This window comes from Dermacentor variabilis, chromosome 9, assembly GCF_050947875.1.
Source record: "Dermacentor variabilis isolate Ectoservices chromosome 9, ASM5094787v1, whole genome shotgun sequence".
Taxonomy (NCBI): domain Eukaryota; kingdom Metazoa; phylum Arthropoda; class Arachnida; order Ixodida; family Ixodidae; genus Dermacentor; species Dermacentor variabilis.
In genome coordinates this window covers 65,533,101-65,556,398 of record NC_134576.1, presented here as the reverse complement: position 1 = coordinate 65,556,398, position 23,298 = coordinate 65,533,101, and the positions used below count along the sequence as shown (strand labels likewise).

At 45.1% G+C, this 23,298-nt stretch overlaps 2 protein-coding genes across 3 annotated transcripts in view; one reads left to right on the top strand and one right to left on the bottom strand.

Moving 5' to 3' along the window:
* LOC142592766 (thiopurine S-methyltransferase-like) overlaps window positions 1-13,498 on the top strand; it is a 38,641-nt gene extending 25,143 nt beyond the window's left edge. Inside the window, exons 8-9 of the mRNA XM_075704429.1 lie at window positions 1,154-1,198; window positions 5,789-13,498. Of these exons, the coding sequence (XP_075560544.1) occupies window positions 1,154-1,198; window positions 5,789-5,889 (146 nt within the window). The 3' untranslated portion in view covers window positions 5,890-13,498. The remainder of the gene's footprint in view (window positions 1-1,153; window positions 1,199-5,788) is intronic.
* A 7,647-nt stretch (window positions 13,499-21,145) lies between these two features.
* Window positions 21,146-23,298, bottom strand: part of LOC142592764 (uncharacterized) — a 59,001-nt gene continuing 56,848 nt past the window's right edge. The window contains exon 5 of one of the 2 annotated variants that reach the window (XM_075704426.1): window positions 21,146-21,709. In XM_075704426.1, the coding sequence (XP_075560541.1) occupies window positions 21,297-21,709 (413 nt within the window). In that variant the 3' untranslated portion in view covers window positions 21,146-21,296. The remainder of the gene's footprint in view (window positions 21,710-23,298) is intronic. The other variant, XM_075704425.1, reaches the window with a different exon arrangement.

Here is a 23,298-nt window from a genome sequence, read left to right as displayed (position 1 = left end):
GGCATTTGACAGTTTTTCTCAAGGGTTTAGAGGGCCTGGACATTCAACCACCATAAAAAAACATGACAAGTTGAGAATGTCATGTCAGTACTGCTTCAGGCCAACGAGGCATGCTGTTGTTACAACATTTATTCAGGAAGATGAAGGTGAATTAGTGAGCAGAGTGGCAGCTGCGGCGTTCAGGCACATCATTAGATAGTTACTTTACTCATGACTCGTGAGCTGAGCTACCAAGATTTGTGGCGGTGTTGTGACACGTGATGACGATAGATGGCGATGATGATGACGCTACACTACTCCTTTAAATGGATAAAGTGTTGTTTAGCCGGTTTTCTCATGCATTGGACAGATGGCTGGTGGACTGTTCAGCCTACAAAATGGGGGCCAAGGGAAGAAGAATTCAGTGGAAGATGGTGGAGGTTTAAATGACTGATGATATTAGAAAGTCTGTAGGCACAGAACAGAGTTAGCTGCCATAAGACAGTGGTAACAGGAAACCACTGAGAGGGCTTTGTACTTTGCAGGGAGGCCTTTAGTTTCTATACTTTGTGTCATGCATTGCAGGCAACACTCTGAAATTAGTAATGGGAAAATGAGACATCCACCCAATTGTAGCAATTACTACAAAGGAAGCTCATATGCATTCCTCAAGGGAAAAGCCCCTCAGCTGAAGAAAAAATCTGTCCTAGTCTGGGACTCGAACCCGGGACTACTGCCTCTCAGGGGCAGCCACTCTACCATCTGAGCTAACCACACGGCTAGCAGATGGCGGCTAGCAGAGTCCTGGACTAGGACGAATTTTGCTCAACTGCGAGGCTTTTGAGCGATCCGTATGGGTTTCCTTTGTAGCAATTGCTACGATTGGGTCGATGCCTCGTGTTCCCTTTATTAATCACTTCTCTCCACCTTGCGGGTTTGCGCATAACTATTACGTCAAACACCATGAAAGTTAGAGAAGCTGCTCACATTTGCAACCATAAAATAGTGTGTCATATGGGAAAGGAAGGTACAGGTATGCATCATGTAATTCGATCAAACTTAAGCTTCTCGCTTTTTTGTCACAAAATATGACATACTTATTATCAGATAAGTAGGGATGCCGTTACCGAGTCACTTATCTGTTGTGTAAAGTGAAAATGTGTGTGTTCTGCAGGTTTCCCTCGGAGTGTACCAGATGATGAGGTCGTCAAGCTGTTTGGTGAGCATATCTTATCACTTGCCCTAGAATTTGACACTGCTAGGACAACTACCTTGAATAGAGATCTTTTCTCTTGTCATGTAAAAGCCCCCTACCAGAGTTCTTGCTTCTCACTAACACTGATTAATGTTTCGCCTATTTTGTGTAACATTCAGCCACCAAATGGTCAGTGTATTGGGAATCAGTGGTCTTGGCCAGTCCATGTCTTAGTCTACATATGTTAATGTATGTTTTATTAATTTCAAGCATACTGGCAGTCTCAATACGGGTTATCGTTGAACCTCATTCTAGCAAAGTTACATCCAGCATAAAACATGTACCGCCATTGTATCTGGTATTAGTTACAGGCTTTTCATCATTACCCTCTGATGTTTTAGATCTGCTTCATTATATCTGATAATTTGCTTTATCGGCGTTTGTTACATAAAGGTTAAAATGCATTGTAGGAAGTGCACGAACATAGCAGACATGTTAGGCTTGTGTGAATAAGCAACATTTTCAAATTGCGATTGAATATTATGCTGTTTGATATTCATTTTGACTCAAATTTCAGTATGTGAAGTTTATGGAGCATTCGAAACAAACGAATATGCGTATTTTTTCGCATATAAGCTGTAGCCCTGATTAGAACATATGAAAAAAAAGTTTGCACGTAAACCCGCAGCAATAACTGCATGCAATGCCCAAATATTTGTAAAACAGTCTCCATTTGCATATGCACGAATCATCCACGTTGTATGTTCAGTGAGCAGTTCTGTTTGCCACCTCGTCGGCAACTCTGATGGTAGAAAACATTGCTCTAAAGGCGGTTTTACAGCCACACAGTCTATGCTGCAATGAAATTATACCTCGAGTTGAAGTTCGTGCTGCCATGAAGTCACACCGCAAGTCGAAATTTGCGTATAACCCATGCTCTGATTTTATGGCTGACGTTGAAAAAATTTTGGTGCATGTTATGCTTGCAAAAATTTTGGTAAATTTTAAAACATGTATTATTGTCAGCTTCATCTTTGGTGAGCATGTCTCATTCAACTGCTCATAGCCAAGGCACATGCAAGTAATGAATTCGTTTGCAGTCGCCTACTGGTTTCTGCAGTGGCTCAGTTATTCAAACATACTATTTGTAGCGGCCATACTAGCTAGACCTAGCACTGGTTAGGCCTAATCTGGCACTGGTTAGGCCTAACACTCAAGGCAGGTATGGCAGGGGTCGGCAAACTGTCTGGGGAAGAATTCGTTTGCAGTCGCCTACTGGTTTCTACACTGGCTCAGTTATTCAAACACACTATTTGTAGTGGCCGTACTAACTAGGCCTAACACTGGTTAGGCCTAACACTCAAGGCAGGTATGGCAGGGGTCGGCAAACTGTCGTGGGAAGCTTGCTGCTCATCAATGATTGGACTCCATATCGTACACGTAGGGACTGAGGACTGTAAGAGTAGTAGACGTGCCTACCATGTTTGTGCGCTTGAAGAGTGGAATGGGTTAAGCTTTTGCAGTCAAGGTTGTGGTCCCGGGTTCAAGGTTGCATTGCAAATGTTCTTGCAGCCTCAAAAACCACAAAACCTTTAATCAATTTTAATCAAGCACAACAGTGAGCAAGAGTCTGTAAACAATTTTTGTGTGCCACTGGAGTTGTAAGAAATGTCAAGCTTGCATTTTGGCATTAAAATATTTGAATAAAAGCACTTTGAAAATAAGTTGACTCCAAAAATGAGCCTGTTTCTTTTTTTGCAAATAAGGAACCGACTTTTCTTAGATTTGTACATCTGGCTCTTACTTCAAAGTTTTGTGCGAATTCCACAACTATTCGAACTGTTCGAAATTATTTGACACCAATTACTACTCACTTCGACTTTGCTTCGAACCAGAAAATTGATAGTTGCACAAGTACAGACATATTAAATGCAAAACGAGTTGGTACAAAAGTACAAATTTGATACATTTTATGCAGTGGCATCGTAAAAATGTTGGACATGGACGTGCTATATAACAGTGACAAGATGGCAAGTCGGGCTAGTTAGTTCATGTTCATAATAGACATATCTTGAAGTGCACCAGTACACGCTCAAACAAAGAGCAGAGGAAGCAGACAGGACAATGCTTCACCCACATTTGAACATTTTTATTGGATACAAAGACTACAATGAGCAATTACACATTTTCTTGTGCAAGCTTCAAGATCTGTCCATCATGTAAAAATACATGCAGCAAGGCAGGCTTAGAGTCCATCTCTGTGTTGTAGTTTGTGGTTTTCTAGTAACAATAGGGAATGTGTGGGGTGGGTCAAATAGAAAAAATTCCTAATTGAATGCAAATCTCCGAGAATAATGACGTTTCAACACCAGATTGAATGCTGAGTATTTTCTCATTGATAAAGGCTGTGGAGCCTCCTTGGTAAAAAAGAAAGAAAGAAGCCTTAGTTGCATCATCCGATAGATGCAATGCTGTTCACATCTGGACGTCTGTTCTACTCAGGAATTTGTAAATGAGAAACAACTGACTGGTGATCGTATCTGGTGCATAATCAGCATGACGGTAAATAAATACAGGAACACCACATCACCAGATGTACATAGAGCGCTGTGTTAACTCTAGGGAAAGATGGAAAAACTACAAATGAGCCAGTACAAAAAGACATACTATCTAATCACATACTGAAAGGCAGGTGGGAAGAAATACTATGCTAGACACTGACTGAATGGCATAAATATAAAATGACTGCTTGGCTACAGTTTGGCTATATCAGATTAATTTGCAGTGTCTATACTGTTTGTTAAAGATCCAAACCTAAGCATAAAAAAACATGATACAGTAAACCCTCATTAATGCAAACTCTGATATTTAGAAATGTTGCCCAAGCCAAAATGTTTCCCACCCTGGTGTCAACTCCATTAATTTTTCACCCCTTAGCTTCAAGAAAAGTTTTCGCACCGCACTCCGGACGTCCCGAAATCTCGACTGTGAAACTACCACGGAAAGGTCACCACCCAAACACTTCCCTACTTAGTGTGCAGCTGTGATATCTGCAAAAAGAGTAAAACCGCAGTAGAATAAAATGGTTACCTTCGACTAATGACGCCAGCAAACCTTGGTGCATGCCTCATTGCGCCGGGTTGAGTGACAAAGCACGAGTCATGGTGGGCGTATCTGCCCGCCATGGCCCTGAGTGGTACTGGATAACAATCCCAGGGCTAGATCTAGTACTCAAGGTCGGTAGGATGAGTGGACGCTTGCTCATAATGACGTGCCGGTGTTCTTGTAGGCTTTGTACTCACTCATACTCGTATTCCTTCACACTAACCGGCTCACACTAACACTCATACATACTCGTGTCCACTGCACCGCTGACCGGCACGCACTCGCATGCCTACTCTTGTGCACTCACATTCGCCGACAGTCGCTCGTGTTGATGCTCACATACACTTAAAATCACCATCACTGACTTTTCTTTGCACTCACGGTTAACCGGCACTAACTCCTGTTCATACTCACGTCTATTCATAACCTCTGTCGCTTGCTAACGTTTCTATCTCACACCTGCCAAATCAGGCGTAAAAGGGCTATGAGTTAGTGTACTCGTGAGTGAGTATGCCGACCTGTGGTTATTAAGAAGCTTTAGCTCGGGCCCAGCTCCGACGTGGCCTATTCAAATACATGTAAAATGCAAAAACGTTTTTCTGAGGTAACCCCTGGACTGATTTTAATGAAATTTGTTGCACTTGAGGGAGAAAGTTCAATTCTAGTGACTGCAGTAAGCAGAATTTCGATTTAGGGCTTCAATTTTCTGAATATAATTTTCGAAAATTCGGAAGTTAGAAAAAGATAGACGAACAAAGTTTATAAATTAATAGCTTTGCATCAAGAACAGGTATCATGGTTCTGTAAATGGCATCCATTAGATCATTCAAAGTGGACAAATTCACTATGTCAATTTATATCTTACATGAATTTGTTAGATTGTGTGCAAGGGTTCTGCAAAAGTTGTATTTCCATATTGCTGAATTTCTTTAGATTCATCTGTAACATGTCAGTTTTGTCCGCTTTAAAGGTACTATCAGATGCAATGCACAGAATTGTGATATCGTTCTTCCTTGCTGAGTTAAAGTTGTAAACTTGATAATTTCGTTTTCTGAAAATTTTCGGTTTTTGCCAATTTTTAGTAAAAACTGACAATCTAAATCGGAAATTCAAAACCAACAGTCAATGTATTTTAAGTTGTTCTTTTAAATACAACAAACCTCGTCAAATTTGGTGCCCTGGATGGCGAGAAAAACGATTTCTCCTTTTAAATGTATTTAGATAAGAGCACCCAGGGTAAAGCTTCCTCTTAACGCTGTATAGATGCAATCACTAGGAACTGTATTTCTGTACCTGCAATCCTATGCTGCGTGTGCTTGGGGAAGAACACATGCTTTCAATGCCTGCTCCAAACTGCCTCTTTTGCAGGGTACAAAACAGCGAATATGAAATTTGTCTAATTGCTCATGGTAACCCCGGGCAAACTGAAACCTCTCTCATTCAGGAGCTTACTTGTTTGTTTAATCAGGCTATGGCACCAAAACATTCCCGCATCTTTCATGTTTGCAGGTGACTTTATGACGCTGACAAAGGTGATGCAGTCGGAGGAGGAGAAGCGTCTTCACATCTCTTCCAGCATCGTCGAGACCCTTTGGCATGGGACAGGTTGAGCGATGTTGTGTGCCATTATAATCCCTCTTACTGGAGTGCCAAAGTGTAAAGCAGCAACTACATTCATTGCTGCAACTTGTTAAGGGGACCCTAAAGACGAAAATAACTACAGCTGTGTTGTGAATTACTCTTCTACGATACCAAGGAAGCCACTCTCGCCATGGGATGAAGATTGACAAGCCAGATAAGAGGCAAGAACGAAAGATGTGTGGCGTTGCCGTGATGTCGTGGATATTGACAAAGTCCTAGTTTTTTCTAGGTACAGATGGACTACATTGTATTCTAATGGAACCGAAGACTTATATTGGGAAGTTTTGAGAACATGTGATGTCACACTGATGTTCTGGTGCTGAAACTCGGGCACGAAATTTAAAAAAAAGGAGGAGATTGGCCGTCATTTTCTCTTCTGATAATGAACTTCTTATTGTGAAATTAACCAAATTAGTGTTTTGAAAGACTCATGTAGTGATTCTCCTTAGTGTTTCAATGGAAAAATCAGTCAGGCAATAGTATAGGTATTGTGTAAAACAGGGAAAAGTTGGTTGCTTTAGTGGTAGATTATATTAACAGTGTTAAAAGTACACGGCGTAAAATGTAGGGTACACATGGTGGGCATTGTAGCCAAACTAATTTTTACTGGACAGGAATTTTAGGTATAGTAGGGTTCTGAGTGGTGGCAAAAAAGCGGCAAAGAAAGCAAAGAAAAAAACATGACAGAAACATATCTGCCTTGTTTAGTGAAAACTAATTTGGGATATTTTTTTTTAAGCTTGAAGCGCTTTTCTCAGTGAGAAAAGTGAAAGTAATAGTAATGAAGTCACTCAAAAATGACTAAATTGTGCGTTTATTTACATATTGTCAGAGCAATAGAAGGCTATTGTTAAAGGCCAACTGCTACGAACTTTCACTTTGGTTAAATCGCTTACAGATCAGTAATCTATACTATTGAAGCAATCTTGACAAAGATTCAGGCCCACAAATTGCATAGTTTAATATTAGCAGCCTGTAAGACGTTTCGTGCACCTGGTCATTAGTGGATGTGACCTAAGTGCCAGCACGCCACTTCTAAGATGTTTTAGTGCGCCCCTAAGAGCTGCAAGCACTGCCTAATCTCGGATGTCATGCCGAGGAGCCACACAATCTCAGTAACATATTACTTCCGGTAAGTGGTAGCAGTGCAATTTCCTGCTGTTTTGGTGTCAGAAACATCTACTTTTGGCAAGCTTTTCATAAGGCATCCTCTTGTATTTAAAATGTAAACTTCACATGAAGACTGCTTGGTGTCTACACTATCTGAAAGGAGGTATTTCATACTGTCTCAGATTTCGTTGCAGTTGGCCTTTAATTGTTGCCCAACTCACCTCTGAAAGAGGCTATGTAGTAGCTGATCCTGCCTGCTCTCCTTGCAGTAATGCCGGGATGTCTGCGATAAGCATGCAATGCTTATCGCAATGGGTTGGAGGCGATAGCTGTGATTGGCAAAGTGCAATGACCCTTGAGGAGGTTTGCTGGCACCAGAATAGAAAACCGAGTGCGTGGTGGCATTTCCGTGCGACATGGCTGGGCAAGTACTGCGGGAAAGCTGCCGTTGCGGGCCTCTACCACTGTCGATTGCGTGTGTGCCCTTGCTCCTTTTATTGTTTACGTGGGATCTAGCGGGCGAAAAACGTATCATACGATTGCACTCTATCAATATACGAAACGTTGCTGCTGAAAGATAGTGTTTTCCGGGAACGTATTAACCTGTAAAAAAGGAGTATAACTGTATTGGGTCATATTCTGCATTCTCAGTCACAAACGTTGTTGCTGGGAAATCATACGAAAAGGCATCATATCAATGAGGTTCTACTGTACTACATCTCCAGAACAAAATGAATTGGTAATTGGTGCTGCCTATGGTTTGCAATACGAAGCCGGAGTGGGGCTTTGCCCCATCGTAGCCAAATTCAGGAGAGTGAGAGCAGCCCCTGCGCACCCCCTTAATTGATGCTTATGGTCTGAATTTGTCTTGGTGGCTAGATGGCAGCAGCGGCACTAGTGGCTTGTGGTCAGCTTCTACATCATTCAGTCAGTCATGTTTGTTCCCTTTTCAATGTTAAAAGAGGAGACTGGACAAAAAGTGGAAACACCTTCAGGAGGGTCCTGCCGCCTTTTACAGTCGGAAGCAGGTGTAGCAAACGGCATCTTTCCTGGGACAACCAATGGGCGTTTCAAAAATATTCACCGCTAAGAAAAATTAAGAAAAAGAAATATAGTGGACTCACTTTAAACGGAACCTTAAGGGACCAGGGAAATTGGTTCCTTTTGTCAGGAGTTCTATTTAATGAGAGCCAAAGCTGAATACAGTTCCATGAATACAAAACAAACTAACCACAAGGATGGTGTTTCGTTTAAGAGGCAGTTACGTTTATCTAGAATCGACTATACAAAAAGAATTAGCAATTACATACTTGGTGTAGTATAAATCAAAGAGTAAGTTTGCAAAAATACATGAGTACTGAATACATGTTTTTCATACTGTAGATAAAGTCTCTGAAAAAGTGTCTTTATTGCATGGAAGTGCAATCCTAGCAGATGGGAGCGAAAATTCTCATAGTCCCACGCCAGTGGTTCTTCATCTATTTGTGTGTATTGTGTCTCTGTGTCAGAGAGGCACAGGCAACTGGGAGCCGATGTCCTGCTGTCTCTTGAAGGAGGGCTACCTCAAAACGATACAATGATGGATCTATGGACACACTGAGATGACTGCGAGGGTTGAAGCAGTGGGCATGGGTGTCAGCGTCAATGCCTTCTTGATGGCATCGAAGTTCGCTGTGGCTTGTCCCAGCACTGTTCGCCGTTACTGTGAAGCAAGCCACATAATGGTTTTGTGAGCTGTGAGAGCCCAGGAAGAAATTTCACTTGCGTTGCTTCTGTGGGCTCTGCTAGCCGACACACCGCTTTGTCCTTCTTGGGGTCAGCACTGATACCGCAGCGCCTGCCGACGCGGCAATGCAGGGACGCTATGGCCAGAGACGCTCACAGCCGGCCCCTTGGGGCCAGCTGTAAAAGCAGAGAAAAATTAAGTTGGCTGGCGCATGCTCAAAGTGCAAGCTTGGCACGTGCAGTGTCGTTTTAGAAGCCTGCCGCATTGGTCACCGCAGCTGTGGCTCCGCTTGTCGGCTTAGCCCTTTTGCCGAAATAAATGTAGGAATGACGGCACGGCTCTTGGGCTGCTGTCACATCATCCTACATTACAATTCGTTGATACAATGGGCCAGAGGGATTTCACTGATTGCTCGTGTAGTGTGCACTTCACCTGCATTCATGGTGACTACAGCTTCTTGCAAGTGTTGAAGTACTTGGTCCACTCGTGTGTCATGTTCATCCATTGTGCACCCAAACACGACCATGTCATCTTTCAGACAAGCTTGGCCCTTAAGTCCTTCTAGCACTCTCTGCATTTCCCTTCGGAAACTTTGGAGAAGTTCAGGCGCTGTGAAAATTCCAAAAAGCAATTGGAAGAACTGAAATTAGCCAAATGGTGTCAGGTAGGTGGTGTACTTCTGGAGCTTGCCAAATAGCTGGCCTTTGCATAGAGCTTGCTAAACTGTGTAGCTGCAGCAAGTTTTGCCAGGCATTCTTCAATGGTGGGCATTACAACCAGTTCCCACAGAATGTTCATGTTTGATCCTCTGAAGTTAATACAAATTCACCGCTTGCCTCCTTGCTTTCTTGCAACTACCACAGGTGCACACCATTCTGTGACCTCTTCAACCTTTCTGGTGATGCCCAGGCTCTCCATATTTTCTAGCTCTCATTTGACACGGAGCAACATGAGTAGAGGTACTCTCCTTGGGGGCGTAATTGCACACAGGCTGGCATCGGAGAGCAGTAATGTATTCTCTCGTGAGGAGGCCCAAGCCTGTTAGATTGCAGTGGTGACTCAGGATGGCACTTACCTTACCTGTTGACTCGGCGACCTGTAGATATCGAGGGACTTGATTACTGATTACAGGACAACCAAAAGTGCATTGCGCAGCTCATTGATCACGTAAACTGAATCTTGGCATGACTGCAAGGCCGTATTAAACAGTCCAGCCGTTGCTATGCTGGTTCGGCCTGGTCAACTTTTTATTGCAACTTTTTATTTACACTGGATCAGGTTGCCCATAACTTGTTCATCTAGAATCTTGTTGGTATAGCTGTCATGTCTGCACTGTTATTTATCTTGAACTTCATGGGTAAGCCATTGATGGCCGCACCAACTTTGCATGGCCTAGGGTCTTGCCAGTCTGCTAGTCCTACCAAATAGACCTCTTCTAATGCAGCTTGGTGTGTGCCCTTCTTGCCTTGCTTTTCTTTTGCACAGATAAGCATACAGTAGCAAAGTGTCCTTTTTTTGCTACATGCGCCGCATGTTTTGCCATTGGCTGGACACGTAGCATGTGATGGTGGGTGCGTAGCTGAGGTACACTGTTTGCCCGAAGGCAGTTTCTGGTCAGGCTGGTCCTTTCGAGAATACTGCTTCGGCTTCCCTTTGCTCTTTGAGAAGCCACGCTTGGTGTCTGCAGTTGCAGGTGACAGTAGCTGAAGCCGTAGCTTCTCTTGTTGCTGTTTAGTTGTTTCCCTGTTACAAGCAGTGGTGATGGCAGATTCCAGGGTAAGCTCAGCCTTAAGTTGTAGCTTTTTGCTTAACTGCATGTCTACGAGACCAACAATGAGCCTGGCGCAGGTCAATTTTTGTTTTAGCTCGTACTCATAGGTATTGGCTAGTCTATGAAAATAGGTGACGAATGCGTAGACTGTCTTGTGGGCTTCTTGCTTGCAGGTGTTGAGCTTCGCATGCTTGTAGATAACTTTTCTCCATGGCACCAATGTTTCGCTAAAGCAGTTGCATCACTGCATTGTTGTTGGGTTTCTTGGTGTTGGATAGTTTCAGTAAGGCTATAACGTCTGGGTTTCACGACACATAGTATAGATGACTGTGTTTACTTGCATCATGCCATCTTGCTTCTTTTGTCTGGAGATGACTCTATGTAGCACTCCCATCTCGTAAACCACCGTTTCTGCGCCTTGGATGACTGAGAGAGACTCAACTTTTATTGAGCCCTTAGTAAAGGTTAATGCGCGCTGGCACCAGACGGGGTGGAACCTTCTCAGGTCCCATATGCGTCCAGCAGTTCCTGGCCCCTAGCCACCAGCGCGAGCTGGGTCAGTAGGTCGGGGCTGGACAACAAGGTATCCCATTGCTCGGGGGGGTTGGGGCTGGGGAGGGTGGGGGGTTCTTGAGCTTAGTGCACTCTGCAAGGATGTGTGCTAGAGTGCCTTCTGATCGTCTGAAAAACGGGCATGAAGTGTCATGCTCTGTTGGGAACATCTTGTGCAAGAGCACAGGATGCGCTAGGCGACCCCGCTTGCATGCATTGCACGATCGTTTGCTGCCTTCGGCTGAGTTGCGGATGCGGACGGGGAAGCCTACATCTGCCGCTTCTGTACATTTGGGTGATGTCTTTGTAATTTGTCACGGGATGCGGAAGGTCTGGCTCGTCCTCGGTCTGGATTGACAGTTCTCGGGCATAGTGGTCGGCGAGTGCGTTGCCTTCCACTTGCGAGTGAGCCGGGACCCACACAAGCTCAGCGGCTCGTCCCAGTGATTTGCGTTTGGTGAGGGTCACTAGTGCTGCAGGAGAGATGTTCGCCTTGCAGTAGCTTGCGTAGGCGGTCTTGGAGTCTGTGACCACGGTCCTCACTCCTGGTTGTGCGAGTGCGAGGGCCACGGCCACTTCTTCTGCTTCGGCTGTATTCGTAATCCGTATTGACGCGCCTGTGACCAGTTTATCGATGGTGGTGATGACCGCTGTTGCTCTGGTGCCGTGCTTAGATGACTGAAATCAAGCTTCTTCCAGCAGCTTGATGACGAATGGGTTGAGCAATTATGAATTAATGTGAAGCAATGGGGAGACAACAAGGAGGCGTGCGACCATGCTCGTAAGTGGCGTGTTCCTGACGTGCTAGCCCATAAGCCCTGCACTTCTCTTTATTGCACAGAACACAGCTCGCACTACGGGGGTGCCACCAATTGGCTACATATATGGAACAGAGTGGGGCTGCTTCCTGAATTGCGGACATCATAGGCAAAGCCATCTTGGCATAGCGAAGTTTCATATTGGTGACTACTTGCGCTCATGGAGCCACTGCAATGCCTGCATTTGCTGCCTTCTGCTTGCATGATGCGCTCCCTACCACTACCTCCACGTCACAGTTGGGTGACGAACAAGACATGAAGATTAACTGACCAGCCAGTTTATTTAATCCCAAATAACGAGTCGTCTAGCCCGCTCCATCTCAGCTTGCATGGGAGAGAGCTTTCCCCCGCCATGGCGTGTGATCGGTTCTCCAGCCACCAAGCTACATAGCTACATGTAGCTGTGTTTGCGCACAATGGGACTGGGACAATGACAACGCTGAGTGACATTTTGTATTAGTTTTTTTTTTTCATGCCACTTTGCCACAAATTTAAGCTTGATGAGCCCATAATCCTTTCATAACAAGTTGATGTTTAGCACCTGCCCTGGGGTGTACTTTACATTCTTTGTCCCGTCCATTCAGCACTGGTAATATGGTGTGTCATACTTTCAGGAAAACTTGCGCAAGTTGCTCATACTGAGACCAAATGTTAGGTCTGCTACAAGACGATATGGAAAATGTGATGCTTTTGCCAGTGCAATTTTTGCAGTATAGAAGCTGCTTCATGCAGTTTGGGGAAGCGACAGCTTAGTTTAAGGGGCCCTGGAATATCCTGGAATATGCTATGTTAGAACCTAATTAACACCTTGTAATGAACGTGATGTCTTTCAGGGAATGTGTTCTCACAGAAATTCTTCACACAGACTTTACATTGAGAGTCAGAATCAGTTTACTCCTGTCAGTAATGAGGTAAGAATTACAAGAGGTGCATATTCAGGAGGAGGTGCCGCAGTAGATGATACAACATGTGAAGTGTTTACTTTCCCCATTCTCCTCAGCCAATACATTCTTTTCAGCTGGGGAACCACTGAGAGCCTATGTGCTCCCTATAGCTATTTCCTTTTTTTTTTCTTTATGCGGTACACTAATAGTAATATGTCAAGGTTGCTGTCCAACAAGGGTGCCCAGAAGTAGCAAAGGTAGCCAAGACATGCTAACTGCTTGCTTTGTTGTTTCCAAATTCTTGAAGGGTTTGTACATATGGTCCTAAACGACTGCCCAACTGCTGGCGTCTCTGGGTCATAACGTCTGCAGTACTGCAGTCACTAACATTGGACAAGGCGAAAAAGGAGTGTGAGCCTTGAAATTTGCAGGTGAGAGCAAGTGATCCATTATGTGTGAGATCGTAGGTTCTTCGTTGCATGCAGCAGAATAGTATTTAGCTTGCATGTTCACAGGAACATTGTCCACATATGAGCATCGTCTTGATACCATGTCCAAAAAAGTGTTTCAGTGCCCCTTCATTAGTAGTATATTGTAGTAGCCTCAGTGTTTACTGCCTTGGCTGTCTTCTTGAAGACAGGCAGTGTTTTTTTTTTTTTTTGTAAATAAGTGAATAAGTTACTTAAATCCAATAAACAGAGGAAGTTTGCATGATGATTTCTGTATGCTTTTTCTTCACAGAAGGTACTGACCTCGGCAAAAAGACTGCACGTCTAGACTACATGCATTGACTTCATTGAATGTGTGTTTCGTATTAAAGAGACTGAGTGAAGTTTGGCCTTTGAAAAGGAACTGTAATGATTATCTTATAGTTTCTCCAAGTTTCCCGAAAGCTTAAATACAGTGTTGACACCATGTTTTTAGGTTCTAGGATCATTTTATTGCATTTAAAAAATGGCATTTAAAGAAAAAAAAAACAAGATGTTTGTGGGTATTTTGCGCATTCCTAATTGAGGGAGGGGGGCTGTGAGTTGTAAAATGTTTTTATTTTTGGTTCAATCTGAGCTAAACTTTACAGTTGCGATTAGTTTTTCATGCTGATTTCAAATCTATCATTAGTTTTTCGATAGCTACTCTGGTTCAGAAAGTCTAAAAATAAACTTAATAGGTACTTCTTACCGGGCTGTTTGGTAATTTGGCATTGCTAAACACAAAGTAAGTGCATGATGCTAATTCCAAAGACTTTCTCGAGGGGTTGATGCTATTTTCATTTGTTTGAAAGTGTTCTAAAGATAAGAAAGTAGACCAACATTAACTGTGAATATTTTTTATTTTAACTCATGTTTTTGGCTTAGCTCACCTGGTACATTACACAGGCTTGGCTAGCCAGCATCAGCCATGTTGCGGTGTAAGCTGTTAAAAGTTTATATTTTCTATTGACCTCGAGCTCCACCACTGGAAAAGCTAGCGCTACCGTCGGCGTGACGTGGCATGAGGGATCACGCGGACACAGCGGCCGCGTCGGCTGCTTCGGAAGCGCCGAAGCAAGCTGAAAACGAAAGTTTAAAGTCACATCTGCGCCGCGGTTCTGATTAAGTGGTGCGTCTTTACCGCCTTGGGTGTCTGCTTGACAACATCTGAAACTACTATAATAGGTAGTGGCTGCCTTTGGAGGCGTGCAGCATGGTAGGCTACTGCTTGGTGCCGCAGTGCCGGACGTACGCAACAGAGCCCGGTGTCAGCCTTATTCACACGTAGCCGCAGGGCAAGGAGCTGCGTGAAGCTTAGCTGGCGAAATTTAGAACTGGCAGACAGCCGTCGGCTACAGCTCGCGTATGCAGCAAGCACACACGCGAGGAAGATTTCTGCTACGGCGCTGGGACTGCGCGATGTTCGGTGAGTAGCAGAAAACGCGCACTGACACGCTCGCCCACTCCCGCTGCCCAGCTAACGTTAGCACGGTTTGGTCTATGAACTTGTTGATGCTAGATACTGGCAAGTTCTCTGGAACGGAAAGAGAGCGGTAAGACGCATATTAAAGAAAGGCGTGGCACATTGCCATGTTTGTGTTGTGAATTAATGCACTGGATTACAAAAAAGAAGCAGAGGGAAATTGCACGCTGAGAAGACCGATAAACATACAGTGCGACGCAACTTGAGAAATAATATTGAAATGTCCAAGAATTTATAAGACAAAAAAAAAAAAACCATTGAGTTGTCGCGACGGCACATCACAGTCGCCGTAGGCGTTGAAATCTCTATAACGAAATTATTTTTTGAACAGTTCTGATAGCTTCCACGCAACGATTGTTGCTAGTGTACTATCAAATGTGCATATACTGCGGCCTAAAGCTCACGGCACGGTGCGGAAATGTGCTCACAGCGAAAGCAAAACATTGTGCGCGGACATGCATGCAGATGCGCAGTCGGTCGCCGTGAACCCGTGCGATGGCTGCACGCATTGAGGCTTCGTCCTGTTATGCGCCATTTGGTTATACAGACCACCCACTATAAGAACATATTTCACATATTTTGCGCTCAGCGATTGCCGACCTTTGACGCAAGAAGCCGTTTCGGGAAACTCCAACGCGGTGACAGCACGTGGTGGCGTTCACTGTACGTATTCGGTAAAGAGAGAGCGTCTGTAAATGATTCAGTGCTTTCAGTTTGCCCAAGATTATTATATCGACAGTCAAAAATTTCCCTCATTTTGAGAGTACTTACATAAATGTCCAGGAGGGCTGCTGCGTGGTGTTTTTATTGAGCGCCATAAGCGAAACCTATGGGGAGCGCGCTGCGTTATCCCTCATACTACGCAAGGGAGGCGCTTCCGACAGATGGAGACTCCGTAGCTCCTCGCCGCCAATAATAATATGAAAGGGAACACTTAAATTGTGTTCAAAAAGCGATTCCTGGAAATGTGTATGTCACTTCAATGACTGCTATTCGCTCTACTTGTTTTCATTTCAAACAATCCCTCTCATGGAAATTTGTTTTATAGGCCTTTTTCACAGCGATCGCATGGGCACAGCCATGTTTGATCACGTGATCACGTGGTTGGTTGCCTCGGCTGCCTCCGTGTTTGCGATCGATGTGCATGACGCCCAGGGAGGCTCAGAAAACCTCTGTTTTGGTTGATATTATAGCCGGTGAGTGGGTGGACTATCCGAAGCTTTGACCACAGCTTTAAAGAACATGTAAGCACTTTCTGAGCTTATTACGCTGTGTAGAAACGTTGTGAGCAGCGTATATACAGTGCTTGAACTAGAAGCGGGGCTAGAAATGCATTCCAAGCTATTCAGACATTTTGCTTCTGAATTGTAGGAAAGACTCATTCTTGATAGTCACTTGCTTACTCTTTGGACCGTCACAAAATGTTCAATTTCGAACATTCATGCACTGTTGGTTCCATCACTCATGCTTCAGCACGTTGATTGCAATCTTCTATATACGTGGGAGATGGAGTGGGCGGGAGTTCGTGTGTGTGTGTGTGTGTGTGTGTGTGTGTGTGTGTGTGTGTGTGTGTGTGTGTGTGTGTGTGTGTGTGTGTGTGTGTGTGAAGATAACGTGCGAGGAACTTACTGTGTAAAGAGCGGTTCTCTTGCGTTACAGAGTTAAAGCCGTTTGCAGATGAGTGAATTTTTGTGCAGGAAAGCCGCGTATTGCGACAGGCCAGTACTCGGGCACTCCTTGTGTAGCAGCGGTCCGTGAACTTAGCCACACAGATTCATTCCATTCTTCTAAAAGCCAGTCACTATTCTTGCAACTACTCCACAGGTCTTCTCTCTTCCGTTTCATATTTCGCAGCACGAATATAAAGCACAGTGCCTCAGCAAACGCCTAGTTGCCTTTCTGACAGCCGATTGCGCAGTAGTAGGGCAGAAGTGGTAATGGTTTCGCATTCAAGTGCGCTTGCACGCGTTCGCTGGAGGCAATGCGTGGCATGCCGCCGCTAACGCCATCTCGTTCCTCTGGAGCAAACCACTCCACGGAAGCGTCTATAACGTGCTGATTATGAGCTCCCAAATAGCAACAGGACATTTAAACAAGAGAAAGCCAGATTTTGATGTGATGCATAGTTGTACGAGACCATGTTGGCAAGCTACCATCTCCAACTTGGAAAATGATGCTCTACACGAGGGAGCTTCCAGTGCGGCTGAACGCTCCAAGAAATTTATGTGGCTTTGCCAATTCAGATAAACAAATTTCAGTTGCCTTTGCAATGCCAACTATTTAAAGAGATTCATTCGCATTAAATGCACGTGTCAGTTTTTTTTTTTCTAACAAGCCTGTAATATTTACCCTGGGATAGCAAATAATGTGGAATTCATTTTGGTTTGTTTCGATCTAACGTTAAGTCTGGTTCATATATATCTTTCAACAGGCTGTTAGGGCAGTAACAGGTTAAACATAGTCTCCCTCTACCGCAGCCACAATTAGAATGTATAATTGTCAAGGGCAGAAGCACTGCTGATTTAGAGCATCATGAAGCTGCATGGCAAATCATGCTTGGTCGTGGGAGAAACATGCATAATTGTCACGTGGGCAAATCCCTTTATGAAGTGCTGATGGGCTTTTGAGGCACATATTGTGAATTTTATTTGTGCTGTTGATGCTATAATTTGGATTCGTTGTGGTCTTTGTGCTACGACCGGGTGTGGCCAAAGAGTGCCAGAACAGTGCTTTCACAAAGTGCAATGTAATGATGTTTTGATGTGTTATGAATATGAAATTTTCAATTGTGGTATGTAAAGAGGCTGTTGTAAAGAGGTATTGCAGCGGTGGCGTAGAGCTAGAACCCGTGCAAGAGGTCCGTGGTTCGAATCCCGGTGCCGGCAATTTTCCACCGGATTTAAAAAAAAAATCCGCGTGTTGATAAAATTGCACAAACAGGCCTGGAGTGTGGCCTGATCCCGGTGACCAGAACCGGTAACGCACTCCCTCACCAGAGCAGGATTGGCCACCCTGGTGCAGTACTTGGCCACAACCTCCTATGAACACAACAATCAAACCCCGGCCCTCAGTCCCCAGCAGCTGCGAAGCAACTGACCACGGCGGCGGTCAGACCTGCGACGCAGCAGAGGGTGCTAAGAATAGTACATGACCGGGGTTGTTGGAGAAGTATGGGAGAAGCCTTTGCCCTGCAGTGGGCGTAACCAGGCTGATGATGATGAAAGAGGCTGTTAAGGGGTCTAAAATTCTTGGCAGCATATATTTGAAATATAGACATAGTGTAAGAAATTGCTAATTGTTAGTAGTGCATAAATAAGTTAGACCCTACTTAGATGATATACACTTAAAGGGACACTAAAGGTTACTATTAAGTCAACGTGGACTGTTGAAATACCATCATAGAAACCTCGAAACGCTTGTTTCGTGCCAAGGAGAGACTTATTTTAAGAGAAAATGCGTTCTGAAGCGTCCGCGTACCACTAGCGCAGTTCAAATCGCCCGCCCTCCGATCGAGGAGTACTGACATCATGGTCTCATAGTGACGTTGCGCCATCGGTGAGTAGAACGGCGTCCGCAGACGGCGCTACGGCTTTTCTGCGCAAAACGCGAACGCGCGGCCAGAAACAGAGCCAAGACAGAGCCGACAGCAGAGCGAAAGCGGGAGTATGGTGGCTAGCGGAAGGAGAAACGAATTACGTCCCACGGCACACGGAGAGTCCGTTTTCGTTAAACTGTAGGCTGCGGCGAGCTCCCAGCGTGGTCGGCGTGGTCTATGAGAAGCGACGAGCCTTTTCGCACTCGCAACAGGGCACAAAAATGTGCGAATCGACGCAAAACTCGGCCTAGAAACGTGCTTCGCCACAGCCAGGGCTCAATACGACCCAAGCTGGCACGACCCAGATGTCGTTTCCCGCACCACCACCAGGCGCCGCTACTATACCTCAAACTCCAGCGCAAGACGCCCATAAGCTGGTACTTCATTCTATGACGCTAACTTCGACGCCCGTCGCAATGGACCCTGACACCGACAGATTGGCTCGCGATTGTGGGCTCAACTTCAGCGATTTGAGCACCGACGAGCGCGACCTGCTGCTGAGGGCTCGCACTGCCGGCGTCGTTGCGTACTACGACGGCGGCCTCGACACCGGCTCTCCGGAGCGGGAAAGCAACGAGGGCTTCCCACGACATCACATGGACGTGGCATTCTCGCTGCTTGTTCCAAATGAAAGTTTCGCGAGCCAGCAGAACCCTCGCAGCACGACGCGATAACGAAACTACTGAAACTCCAAAGCGTGCGCGGCGCAGAGACGAGCGCGCAGAGTCGAGCGAAAACGAAACCTTTCTAACACCCATATTACTGAAGGGTAACGTCAAAATGTTATTTTTTCTTAGAATCGAATAGACGTAGACAAGTAGCATTTTTTTTTCGTCTTATAATCGAATGAAATGATATTTTTAATACGAGTCGTTGAGTATTAGTAAAACAAATTATGAGGAGTCCTTTCGTCATCGGTCTAGTACCGGAATGTCGCTGGGGGGTCTCAAATCGTGTCATGCATTTACCTCAATTTCTCGGTTACTAAAGCTCTGTTCGCGATTATATTGACGTCTTAGACGTTCTAGAACATTGCTGTACCACTTTAACTTGAGTTTCTGGTAACCTTTAGTGTCCCTTTAAAAGAGCCATGACATGGTTGTTCGAATGTTCTCAGTTTATCATTTTGTAACAGAGTAGAAGGATAGATATGGTCACACGCAAAAAAAGCTGGGCTCTCAGTGCACATTTTAACTTGAAATTTTAATTTTTCCTTGAAACCCCTCCCACTGATAGCGACCGTCATTTTAATGTGATAGCGTTACGGAGCCCTTGTCACAGAAAATCTGGCGTCTGCGTCCGGCGTTGGATGTCGTTTTGACAAAAAGATTTTCGAACCACCCATACCCAGGCCCTCCATGTGAGCCAAGGAATTTACTAAACTTATTCAATTTCTGTAGCTGAAATATGTGGAAAAATTGTAACTATGACTTGCACACAACCTACAGGCATGATAGCTCTTGGATTGGAATTTGACTATACGAGAAAACATAATTATGTTATGCGGAAACTCAAACAAACCCCTTTTCTAGCGTTTAGACCATACACATACTAGCCACGGCGTCCGGCATTTGCGCGCCGGTGCGCGGGTGTGTCACCCGCGCACCGGCGCGCACTGACAAAGTCTGACAGAGGCGGCGCCGATAGAATTACCAGAGTGTCAGTTGGAGTAAACTTGATTCACCTTTCGTCGCACGTCTGATTTGTGAAGGCGTTCGATGCGTCGCTGAACCACCCAAATCACCCAAATCAGCTGAACCCTCATTTGGTTTTGAGCTTCGGAAACAGACGATATCGGCACGTGAATTGCGCGGTAAAGTCGTGTCTGTAAAGCATCAAACGGTAGCACGGCGTAAAAACTGAAATTTCAAACAGAGACCCGCGTGCCCATTCTCTGGTAGAGTCCCGCTTCCAGAGAGTCAATGTCACACACACAAACGCCTCTACGTAAGAAGCACCGCCTGCGACCGTTTGTGGCATGTGACCTTGCTAACTCGTCCAATGCAGAACGCGCAATACCGCCACTGGGAGTGCGGTGTGTAGCAAAAAGAGAACGGCAAAAAATAAAGTGATAGGCGGGGCCCGTGACAGCTGAGCCTAGTTCGTCTTGCGATAGTGAATAAATGGCCTGTTTCATCTCACGGGCGTTAAATGAAACGAGACTACGTCGTTCCTTAGGTCGTATATAGGCTAAAAGAAAGCAGCGAAGTTCAGTTCGCTCGGCAACCCTCGCCGATATGGTTGACTTCCGTTGTTCACGCTGGGCGGCCTTTCGTTTGGAATGGTCTGTGGCACACTCCCAAAATCTGTCCCCTTCAGTTCCTTCTTCAGGGTCGTGGCTGGACCATACGGCTTGGAAAATCGCTGCCCTATGTATGGCAACGTCATCGTCGAACTGCTCACTCCGTATTTCGTCGTGTAATTTCGTGGATTCTTGACCTGAATTTGGCGCTGAGCCTCTTGCATGGCTGCATCAGAAGATGGCAACGCGAACAGCCATTGTAGCTTGCCATTCAGAATCTTCAATCACAGACACACCTTTGGACCCTAGACCTATCAGTTCATCTCCGCCGGGTGTTGCGGAGGGAAAGCATGAAAGCCGCCCATCCATCCATCCATCCGTCCGTCCGTCCGTCCATGAGAAGGGACTCGAGTTTTGTTTGTTGGTTGTTCATTGCTTACAGGGGAACAGCATAGGAATATGATAAAGTGAGGCTATGTGTGTGTCGTTGGATGCATTCATTTTCGTTGGTGTTTAACAACAAAGAAGAAAGAAAGGTAGGGAATTCCAAGAAGTTGAAGCAGAAGGCAAACGGTGACAAGCACGAGGTATGCTCGTAATCTATGACGTATTTATTAGAAGCGCTGGGCCCAACTGAAGAATATGGCGCGCAGGCTGCTCCCGCGCTCATCTAGCAGAGCTGGCACCTAGGTGCGCATCATGGTCTGCCGCATTAATTTTCATACTCAGGCGACGCCATATGTGGCATCGACCGTCGAGCAGCGCCGAGAGCGAGCTGCCGGCGAGTGCTTCTGGCGCGCCCAGCGAACATCGCCTATCATAGGCGTGCGCTCCTCGTAAGTCACCTGTCGAGCAGAGCGAACAGCACCACCGCCACGAGCGCCACCGCCAGCACTCCGGCGAGGATGCTGCACGCGACGAGGCGCTTGTCCAGCGTGCGTATGTGCACCTGGACCGCCTTGTCGAGTTGGCTGCGCACCGAGCCGGCCACGACCGGCGTCGCCCGCTTGGTGCTGACGACGGCGAGCCTGTACTCGGCGGCGGTGATCTCGTCGTCGTCGTCGGTGGCGATCGACCGCCGCGGCGACGGCGTCTTCCTGCCGGACCCGAGCGGCCGCCCACGTCGAACGTTCCTCGCCTGCATGTGGGTGCATGTTGCGTCACCGTGAAGCGCCGTAGTCACGTGGAACGTGTGGCGGTTCTGCTTATGCGCAGCCCGCGGTGAAATCCCGCGGAAGTGGTAGCTACATTGAAGGACTGCATACCGGGACCCGTCGGTAATTTATTTATTTATTTATTCATTTATTTATTCAGGTACCTACAGCGCCCGTTGAGGGCATTTTTGTAGGGGGGATACAATTCCAAAACATACATCGTCATGCAGATGACACTGTGTAAATAACAAACAACTAACAATAAAAATACAACGCATTCTAATACTGAGCAAAATGATAAGACAATCATGAAGGCAAGAAAGACGTAAATATTGTCATAAGAAGAAGCGTATACAAAGAATTCAAAAACACACAGCAACACAGCACAAAACAAAGTTAATTCAACAAAATTTAATTCAACAAAACGCGTGACAGAGCATTTTCAAAAGAAGATTGCGAGGCTAAGACAACTTCGTCTGGCAATTTATTCCAGTCATGCACTGTTTTGGGAAAAAATGAGTTTTTAAAGACATTTATGCGGCACTGGTATTCTTGAATCTTTAAAGAATGATCTAAACGGGAGGATATATAGCTGGGAGGTTTCATGTATGAATCTTTAGACAAACCTGTTGCGCCTCTAAAAATACTGCAAAATAGCTTAAATCTAATGTATTTGCGTCTGTCTTGCAATAGAGGCCAGCCCAAATTTTTGCACATCTGAGAGCTGCTTTTGGTGAAATCATAGTTTGTGGACACAAACCTTGCTGCTCGCTTTTGAATTCGTTCAAGTTCGCTGATAAGTGTTTTTGTTTCAGGGTCCCAAGTAGCACAACCATATTCTAATATGGGACGCACGTTTGTCAAATAGAGTGTTTCCTTCAAATCAGCAGGTGCCTGCTTGAAATTGCATTTTAGAAAGTTTAACACACGGCTAGCTTTGGCAGCAATATGGTTTACGTGGTCATTCCAGGAAAGGTTTGCGAAGATAATACCCAAGTACTTGTAATTCTTAACAAATGATAGGTTTCTGTGGCCTAAAGAGTACTGGGTAGGTAATGGATGCTTTTTATTTGTAAATTGCAGAACTTTACATTTTGAAAAATTTAATGTCATGTTCCATGTTTTGCACCATGCCAAGACAGAGTCAAGGTCACTTTGCAATTCATAAGAGTCGCTTATACATGTGACGTCACGGTAAATGCAACAATCGTCAGCATACAATCTGACCCGACTGGAAACCTGGTCAACTATATCATTGATAAATATTAAAAAAAGAAGAGGGCCCAAAACTGATCCCTGGGGAACACCCGATAAAACTGCAGTATCAGATGAACTTGTGCCTTCAAGAATAACGCGTTGCTTTCTACCAACGAGGTACGCTTCGAGCCATTTCAGCAGGGTGGGTGGAACTTTGAGGGTAGACAGTTTCAGTAATAATAAATTATGTGCGACAGAATCAAAAGCTTTTTGAAAATCCAAAAATATGCAGTCAACCTGGTTACCATTGTTAATTGAAAAAGCGATATCGTGAGCAAACTCGATCAGTTGCGTGTCGCAAGAAAATCCCTTTCTG